Genomic DNA, 9,776 nt, shown 5'->3' on the forward strand with positions numbered 1-9,776 from the left:
TACGCGAGAAAAAGTTAATTTGAAGTAGGTGCATATTTACGAAAGTGGAGCATAAGTGGATGTAGTGAAAAAAAAGACAAACATTTGACCTGTAAAACTTTGGTTCCAGTGTCTACTTGTTGAAACTAAAGAAAAACCCATTTAGAAAGGAAACATTATTTTGGTGGGTAAAACTCGCACTTAGAAGTGTATCCTTAAAAAATACCTTAGGGGTGGATTTTTAATAAAACTGTATGAAGTATCTTAGAGGTTCATGCAATTGATTTCAGTCGATATCTAGCCTAGTATGCTGGTTTAAACTTTCCTTATTGTGGGAGATTGTTGTTCGAAATCGGTGCCAATCATCTCCATAATCTCCTCTCCTAACTCTCTCTGATTTATTTTTCTTATTCAAACATTTTTTGACTCGTCCAATCAAGCTTATAGTTCGCGGCTTCCAATAAAAATTAACACTTAATACACAACTAGAAATTATGGTTGTGTGCGTGCGAGGAAGGCCAAGTGAAAAGAAAAATGCACATCGAAGCGAAACATGTTTGTAAATGTCTCCGAAAAAAGCTATAATCTAACGCATTGTTCTAAAATGAAAGTGGTTCTAAAATCCCAGATGTTATAACTTACTTCAACCTAAAGATTTATTTCTTGCGAACGTGCCAGATTTATGTGAGTTAAAGTAGATTAATCAGAGTACCGCGGTTAAAAGACATCAAAAAGGATATTTTATATCATTAAAAACTGGATCATTGGATAATGCAATTCAAGACTTTTTATTGGCTTAGCCATTATGGAATATGAGCCAATATACCATAATCTAATATCTCTACATTGTAACATCCGGTTTCTTCTTACAAAATAAAGTCGAGAAGATTTGTCTAATAAGTTAGGGGCGTTGGCTATCTATCATCTCATATCCAACGCGCGCTCGTGGAATAATTGTTAAATATATGGGGGCCAGACCTCACATGTCTACCTTAATATATTCATCATATATACCCAGGAAACAGTTTAGAAATTTAGAAAGTTGCGGTAATGAGTTTCAAGGACACCATTAGAACCCCTTCCAGTAATGTCATCGCTGTTCGGTAAACATTATCTCAAGAGGTTAATTCAATAAAATAAATGATTTAGGAAATATTTCCTTATTTGAGGATGAAAATCATGTGTCATGCAACTGACAAGCAGCCATTAATCATTTTGTAAAGCTCACCTCTGAGATCCCAATTCTGATTTCTTGTTTTCTCGATCAGCTCGACAAAACATTGACTATTTTTTAGGAAAATTATCAACTAACTGAAACCACTTCTTGAAATAAAATGAAACAAATATGTGTTGAAAATGCGCTATTACTTAGCAGTTGAAAAGTCTGGGCAAGGCAGAAATAATACAAAAACCATTTATTCCCAAAGATTCTTTTTAAGACTCACACACAGTTGTAGACATATCCAGCGTAATGTAAAAGAAGGTTAACTTGCAAATTAACGAATCATCAGTTCCAAAACTGTTAAATGAGAACTAAATGTGATCAAAAAAAAAAAAAAAAAAAAAAAAGAATCAAAGATAAGGAAAATCGAAAAATTGAAAAACATGTTGTCTTTCTGGCAATGATATTTTCTTGTTTTGATCAAGCTTTGTGGAAACGAGTCTGTGGATACATTAGATTGGACTTTTTATCCAAGTTCTGTTTTCCTTAAAAATATTATTAATGAGAAATTTCGTTTATCGCGTTGATAAGAGAGAAAATTGCAAATCTAAGAGGAAAATCCACCGTGGTTAAAAGAATTGACATGAAAAGTAGATGACAATTACTTAAGGATTGTTTGAGCATGATATTCTGTCGTTGTAACATTGCCTCGATCAGGATTTTTTCAGATTACTTTTTCCCGCCCCGTATCCCTCATCTACTGAAGAGCTGGATCCACCACCCTGGGTCTTATTTTAAATATGACGTTTCTCATTCCTTTCTGTCTCCAGCAGTAAATCAGTGGATTAACAAGCGAATTTAACATGCAGCAAGTTTGCATGAATGGTTGATTGACGGGGCAAGTATCGTAAATCCCTATAACTACAACAATGAGACAGAAACAAACTGGAAGAAGGCAAACAATAACAGCACCGACTACAAAAACAGTCGTCTTAAGCGCCTTGTTCTCCTTAGAAAATCTTCTCACTTCCTCCTGGGGCAGTTGCTGTGCTTTTATCTTCTTTTGGTGGTGACGTGTTTCGAGATACAAAATCACATAAGAGGAGGCAACGAAAATGATACATGAGAGAGTGACAAGGCCTCCCATAAGAAGTAAAACAAATTTCATTCGAAACACGCTAAAAGTTCCACACATGAAAGAAATGATCCAAACTGTGGTCACCCCTCTCTTGAGTTTAGCATCAGTTATAAAGTTTGAGTATTGCATCGTAAATTTGATCGCCATGAGTCTCTCGAATGTAACCAACATCAAATGAAGGCAGGAAGCTGTTATCAACACAGCCAAAGAAGAGAAAAAGACATTTTCAACTGTACTAGTGTAACTAAGACCATATCGAAGGAACACTAGCCAAAAGATGAACGGTATGTGGCCAAGGAGACCAGTTAATGCATCAGTCACCGCTAAACAGGCCAGCAAGATGTTGCAGTTGGATCGTAGTCGAGGGGTCGTTTTCACGGCCTTTATCACCAACACGTTGAGGAGAATTGTGAAGGGACAAGCGATGCTGTTAATGATGATGATGATGATGTCACTAACCTTTAGAGGGACATAAGCTGTTTCGCCTTCTGTGCCAACCATCTTGGTAGAGTTTGTAAATTAATCTTGGAGAAGTTTAAAATGTTGAGTTGAAAACCAGTGAAGATCAAGTAAACCTTTCGTTGCAATGCATTGGGTTTCAGCTGTTGTCCGGAAGCTTTTACAGAAACGATCAGCTTTAATGTGCATGTCTTCCCACTTGCCTTTTTCTCGCGCATGAATTGCAATAATTCTTTATTGTATATCACGAGGTTGTTGTTTTTGTCGGAATCACAAAATAGGAAAAAAAACTCAAAACAATTGTGTGAGGGAAAATCACCCTCTTTTCATTGCAGTAAATTTGCTATAACGAAATGAATAATGAAAGTATACACTCAAAGTACGGAAATAAGGGATTGTACAGTGATTGATTGTTGTAAGAGTTGGTGATTTTGGTAGAAATAGTTCATGTCAGCCTCGATGAAAGTACTGACAACCGGTTATTGTTTTCACTGTTTCCTATGATCTTAGATAAAATGATTGAGTTTTTGCGTGCAGGAGAAAATCATGCTTACTGGATTAACAAGCGATTTTAACATGGAACATGGAGGTATGATTACTTCATGATGACAAAAACGTTATGAAGGCCGGTGGTCACGCATTTCGCGTTTGTTCATCCTCCTCCACCTTTTCTCTAACCGCACTGAACAAATATTTTGTGGTTTCCAAAGCTGTCAGTTATGTCAATACGAACAGTAGCGTTTGATACGCGAAAAAAAGTTAATTTGAAGTAGGTGCATATTTACGAAAGTGGAGCATAAGTGGATGTAGTGAAAAAAAAGACAAACATTTGACCTGTAAAACTTTGGTTCCAATGTCTACTTGTTGAAACTAAAGAAAAACCCATTTAGAAAGGAAACATTATTTTGGTGGGTAAAACTCGCACTTAGAAGTGTATCCTTAAAAAATACCTTAGGGGTGGATTTTTAATAAAACTGTATGAAGTATCTTAGAGGTTCATGCAATTGATTTCAGTCGATATCTAGCCTAGTATGCTGGTTTAAACTTTCCTTATTGTGGGAGATTGTTGTTCGAAATCGGTGCCAATCATCTCCATAATCTCCTCTCCTAACTCTTTCTGATTTATTTTTCTTATTCAAACATTTTTTGACTCGTCTAATCAAACTTATACTTCGTGGCTTCCAATAAAAATTAACACTTAATACACAACTAGAAATTATGGTTGTGTGCGTGCGAGGAAGGCCAAGTGAAAAGAAAAATGCACATGGAAGCGAAACATGTTTGTAAATGTCTCCGAAAAAAGCTATAATCTAACGCATTGTTCTAAAATGAAAGTGGTTCTAAAATCCCAGATATTATAACTTACTTCAACCTAAAGATTTATTTCTTGCGAACGTGCCAGATTTATGTGAGTTAAAGTAGATTAATCAGAGTACCGCGGTTAAAAGACATCAAAAAGGATATTTTATATCATTAAAAACTGGATCATTGGATAATGCAAGACTTTTTATTGGCTTAGCCATTATGGTATATGAGCCAATATACCATAATCTAATATCTCTACATTGTAACATCCGGTTTCTTCTTACAAAATAAAGTCGAGAAGATTTGTCTAATAAGTTAGGGGCGTTGGCTATCTATCATCTCATATCCAACGCGCGCTCGTGGAATAATTGTTAAATATATGGGGGCCAGACCTCACATGTCTACCTTAATATATTCATCATATATACCCAGGAAACAATTTAGAAATTTAGAAAGTTGCGGTAAAGAGTTTCAAGGACACCATTAGAACCCCTTTCAGTAATGTCATCGCTGTTTGGTAAACATTATCTCAAGAGGTTGATTCAATGAAATAAATGATTCAGGAAATATTTCCTTATTTGAGGATGAAAATCATGTGTCATGCAACTGACAAGCAGCCATTAATCATTTTGTAAAGCTCACCTCTGAGATCCCAATTCTGATTTCTTGTTTTCTCGATCAGCTCGACAAAATATTGACAATTCTTTAGAAAAATTATCAGCTATCTGGAACCAGTTTTTGAAATCAAATGAAGCAAATGTGGGTAGAAAATGCGCTATTACTTAGCAGTTGAAAAGTCTGGGCAAGGCAGAAATAACACAAAAACCATTCCCAAAGATTCTTTAAGACTCACATACAGTTGTAGACATATCCAGCGTGATATAAAAAAGGTTAACTTGCAAATTAACGAATCATCAGTTCCAAAACTGTTAAATGAGAACTAAAGGTCTTTTTTTAATGTGATAAAAAAAAAAAAAAGGAGAAAAAGAAAATCAAAGATAAAGAAAATGGAAAAATTGAAAAACATAATGTTGTCTTTCTGGCAATGATATTTTCGTGTTTTGATCAAGCTTTGTGAAAACGAGGTTGTGGATGCATTCAATTCGACCCTCTCGATCCAAAGTATATTTTCCTGAAAATATTCATGATTATTGAAAAATTTCGTTTATCGTGTTGATAAGAAATTTGCAAAGCTAAGAGAAAAATCCACCGTGGTTAAAAGAATTGACATGAAAAGTAGGTGACAATTACTTAAAGGATTATCTGAGCATAATATTCTGTCGTCCTTACATTGCCTCCCTCAGGATTTTTTCGCTTTTTCCCGTCCCCATCCCTCATCTTACTAGATAGCTGGATCCGCCTCCCAGGGTCTTATTTAAATATAACGTTTCTCATTTCTTTCTGTCTCCAGCAGTAAATCAGTGGATTAACGAGCGAATTCAACAAGGAGCATGTTTGCATCAATGGTTCGTTGAGGGGACAAATATCGTAAATCCCTGTAACTCTAACAATGAGACAGAAACAAACTGGAAGAAGGCAAACAATAATAGCACCAACTACAAAAACAGTCGTCTTTAGCGCCTTATTCTCTTTGGTGAATCTTCTCACTTCTTCCTGGGACAGTTGCTGTGCTTTTATCTTCTTTTGGTGGCGACGTGTTTCGAGATACAAAATCACATAAGAGGAGGCAACGAAAACGATACATGAAAGAGTAACAAGGCCTCCTACAGGATGTAAAACAAAATTCATTTGAAACACGCTGAAAATCCCACACATGAAAGAAATGATCCAAACCGTGATCACCGCTCTCTTGAGGTTACGATCAGTTATAAAGTTTGAGTATTGCATCGTAAATTTGATGGCCACGAGTCTCTCGAATGTAACCAACATCAAATGAAGGCAAGAAGCTGTTATCAACATAGCTAAAGAAGAGAAAAAGAAATGTGCAACTTTACCAGTGTAACTAAGACCAAGTTGTAGGAACATTGGCCACAGGATGAACGGTATATGGCAAAGGAGACCAGTTAATGCATCAGTCACCGCTAAACAGGCCAGTAAGATGTTGCTGTTGGATCGGAGTCGAGGGGTCGTTTTCACGGCCTTTATCACCAATACGTTGAGGAGAATTGTGTAGGGACAAGCGATGCTGTTAATGATGATGATGATAATGTCACTAACCTTCAGAGGGACATAAGCTGTGTCGCCTTCTGTGCCAGCGCCAGCCATCCTTGTAGCGTTTGTAAATTGACCTTGGAGTAGTTATATATGTTGAGGTTAATGCTATTAAAGATCAAATGAACCTTTTGGTGGAATGCGTTGAGTATTAGCTGTTGTCCGGAAGCTTTTACAGAAACGATCAGTTTTAGTGTGCATGTGTTTCCACCTGCCTTGTTCTCGCGCATGAATTATAACAATTGTTTATAGTGTAATTCACGAGGTTGCTGATTTTGTCGAAAATCACAGAATAGGAAAAAACTCAAAAGAATCACCCTCTTTTCATTGCAGTAAATTTGCTATAACAGTACGGAAATAAGGGATTGTCCTGTGATTGATTGTTGATAGAGTTAGCGATTTTGGTATAAATGTTAATGTCAGCTTAAATGGAATTATTGACAACCGGTTATTGTTTTCACTGTATCCTATGATCTTAGAAAAAATGCATTTGCGAAATTGCTGAGAACCAAATTTTTCTGAATCTAGTTTTATTTTTGTATGGCCACAAATCTAATTTAATTTTCTTCAGCAAGCTTTGAAAAAGCTTCGCGGCTAACCGCCTCCCAGTTAGCTCAATGGATAGACCGCTGGACCGGTTGTGCGGGAGGTCGAAAGTTCGAGCCCCGGCCGGACCAACACTCAGGGTCTTAAAATGATTGAGAAGAATATGCTACCTTTCTATAACATCAAGAAATGGTCAGATATTCTAATCTTCTCGGGACGAATAAATGGAGATCCCGTCTCCTACAGGGTTAGGAGCATCCTCGGAGACCCAGGGGCTGAAGTTAGGGCGGAAGAGTCCCTGGGGACATTGTCTTACAAGACTAGTTCCAAACGGTCGCAGTCGTTTTGCCATCTGATTGGTGCCAGAAAATCTTTGTGTTTTTCTGCCCAATCAGAGTAAAGTGTGCTTTAGAGTCCTTTCGTGTGTTTAACACGGACATATACAAGAAGCTTAGTTACACGCCATGTTTGTTTGGGCCGTACGACGGAGTTTTGCTCGAGGTGAAAAGTTTCAGTCTCAGCACACAATGTAAGAGAAATCGATCAGATTGTCCGCAAAAATCTCACCGGAAATTATACTGAATAATTTCGCAGCTATCACAAGAGAACGTGTTTAAAAGTTTGTGAGGTTCGTATAAAACACGATGGTTGCAGGCGTTGATATGTCGCTTTAAACGTTAAACGAGATGTAAGCTTAGATCTTTCTAGATTTTTTGTGTAATTTGCTGTGACTGAAACTTTGCCAATCCGGTGAAGTTGTTTCGTCGCACGGGCCACGCAGGTATGCCGAGCAACTGGCGCTTACGCTTACGTAGCTTTCTGTGCGCGCCAAAATCTAATCTTCACTTTAATTTGTAGTTAAGTCTTTCACAATATGGCCAAGGTTGCAGAGAACGTCAAGTTCGTGGAAGACCACCAGCAAGCGCTTAAAGAAAGCTTAGCTGTGTTTCCGGTTAGCTAATTAAAATCTGAACAAAAACTTATTATCGAGAACATCGTGGGAAGGAGAGATGTTTTTGGACAGTTACCGAAGGGCGGGTTTGTTTTATTGTAAATGCCAGCTTAGTACAGGGTCATCTACCCACATCTAATAAACAAAACTTTCCACGCTAAGCTTTTCTCTTTTTTTTTTCAAACTAAGATTAGATTAGATTTTGGAGCGAACAGAAAGTTGCGTTAGCGACAGTTGCTCGACATACCTGCGTGGCCCGTGCGACGAAATAACTGTACGGGATTGGCAAAGTTTCAGTTACAGCAAATTATACAAAAAATCTAGAAAGATTTTAATAAGCTTACATCTCGTCTAACGTTTAAAGCGAAATATTAACGCCTGCAACCATTATGTTTTACGCGAACCTCGCAAAATTTTAAACACGTTCTTTTGTGATACCTGCGAAAGTATTCAGTATAATTTCCGGTAAAATTTTCGCGGACAATCTGATCGATTTCTCTTACATTGTGGGCTGAGACTGAAACTTTTCACTTCGAGCAAAGCTTCGTCGCACGGCCTAAACAAACATGGCGAGCAACAGAGCTTCTTGTATATGTCCGTGTTAAAACACATGAAAGGACTCTAAAGCACACTTCACACTCTGATTGGGCAGAAAAACACAAAGATTTTCCTGTACCAATCAGATGCCAGAGCGACTACGACCGTTTAGAACTAGCCTTGTAAGACAATGTCCCCAGGGGCTCTTCTGCCCTAACTTGAAATCGACTCACAGCCCCTGGGTCTCCGAGAATGGGGCAGGAGACGTTAATTTCCCACGAAAGAGAATACTTTGTGATGGATGTCCTCCCCTGGAGTGGGATGGGTGGGTAACAGGACCCCCGTTGATACGAGTGTTTACTACACTGAAGGGGCTATCCTGCATAAATAAAGATGTCTACTACTAAACAATTGAAAGCCTTGATATGTGCACGTTGAAGTTTTTGCGTCCAGCAGAAAATCATGTCTACTGGATTAATAAGCGAGTTTAGCATGGGGCATGGAAATATGACTACTTCATGATGACAAAAGTATTACAAAGGTCTGTGGTTAAAAAAGGAGGCAAAAACAGACTGGAAGAAAGAAAAGTAACAGCACCAACAATAAAAAATGGTTGTCTTGAAGGCCTTGTTCTTTTTGGTAAGTCTTTCCATTTCCTCTTCGGGCAATCACTGTCCTTTTATTTTCCTTCTATGGCGGCGTGTTTCATGATGTAAAATCTCATAAGAGAAGGCAAGGTAACGATACATGAAGTAACAACAAGGCGTGTTATAGAGTGTGACTCTGAATACAAATTCTCTCCCTGAGCATGTTCTCTGTTTGTTTTGTAATACATTTCTATGATATAACGAATGAGGCAGCTGTTTTTTTTTACTTTTTAATTGATATAGGTGCCATGGACGATAGCATTCCCTACTGGCCAATCAAATGGCGAATGAAACGATTTCGACAGATAGCCGATTTCCAATGTTAGTAATTCGTTTCTTGAAAGTCCCGGTAGCTTAACGGGCCCGTAAAGCTGTTCTATTTTCATTCAAGATATGGATTTCAAAAGTTATGAAAATGATACAATAGAACTATCTGCAAAAGAAACAAAAAGGACTGGTTTGGGTGCCAGAACCTGCTTTTTATCGTTTAAATATAAATTTTAAAACATGGCTTCGGGCGCGCTAAGTTACCGGGACTTTCGAGAAACAGGCCCCAGGGTTCTTGTTCCAAAAATTATCTTTCTCATTCCTTTTGTCTCCAGCAGTAAACCAGTGGATTGACAAGCGAATTAAGCATGGTACATGTTTGCATCAGTGGGTACGTTGATCGGGCAAAAATCATAAAGGCCTGTAGCTGTAACGACAAAACAGAAACAAAGTGGAAGAAGGCAAACAACAACAGCACCGGTCACAAACATAGTCGTCTTAACCGCCTTTTTGTCTTTGGTAATTCTTTCAACTTTTTCTCGGAGCAGTTGCTGTGCTTTTATCTTCTCTTGGTGGCGACGTGTCTCTTGATATACGACGAAGTAGGTGAAA

General features: G+C 37.9%; 2 protein-coding genes and 1 pseudogene across 2 annotated transcripts; all 3 read right to left on the bottom strand.

The window, feature by feature from the left end:
* Nucleotides 1-1,651: 1,651 nt before the first annotated feature.
* On the bottom strand, nt 1,652-2,819 carry LOC148724586 (melanocortin receptor 3-like). Its single transcript, XM_088731983.1, has one exon. The coding sequence runs from the start codon at nt 2,778-2,780 to the stop codon at nt 1,899-1,901; it is 882 nt and encodes a 293-aa protein (XP_088588109.1). The 5' UTR covers nt 2,781-2,819; the 3' UTR covers nt 1,652-1,898.
* A 2,595-nt stretch (nt 2,820-5,414) lies between these two features.
* Nucleotides 5,415-6,269, bottom strand: LOC148724587 (histamine H2 receptor-like). The gene has a single exon (XM_088730374.1). It carries the CDS (start codon nt 6,267-6,269, stop codon nt 5,415-5,417), a length of 855 nt encoding a protein of 284 aa, XP_088586500.1.
* A 3,211-nt stretch (nt 6,270-9,480) lies between these two features.
* LOC148724588 (uncharacterized) overlaps nt 9,481-9,776 on the bottom strand; it is an 8,099-nt pseudogene continuing 7,803 nt past the window's right edge.

Source organism: Stylophora pistillata, chromosome 8 (genome assembly GCF_964205215.1).
Source record: "Stylophora pistillata chromosome 8, jaStyPist1.2, whole genome shotgun sequence".
In the NCBI taxonomy this organism is placed as follows: Eukaryota; Metazoa; Cnidaria; class Anthozoa; order Scleractinia; family Pocilloporidae; genus Stylophora; species Stylophora pistillata.

Excerpts from the sequence above, each read along its gene's own strand:
- LOC148724587 (XM_088730374.1), bottom strand. The coding sequence starts at position 6,269 with ATGGCTGGCGCTGGCACAGAAGGCGACACAGCTTATGTCCCTCTGAAG.
- LOC148724586 (XM_088731983.1), bottom strand. The coding sequence starts at position 2,780 with ATGGTTGGCACAGAAGGCGAAACAGCTTATGTCCCTCTAAAGGTTAGT.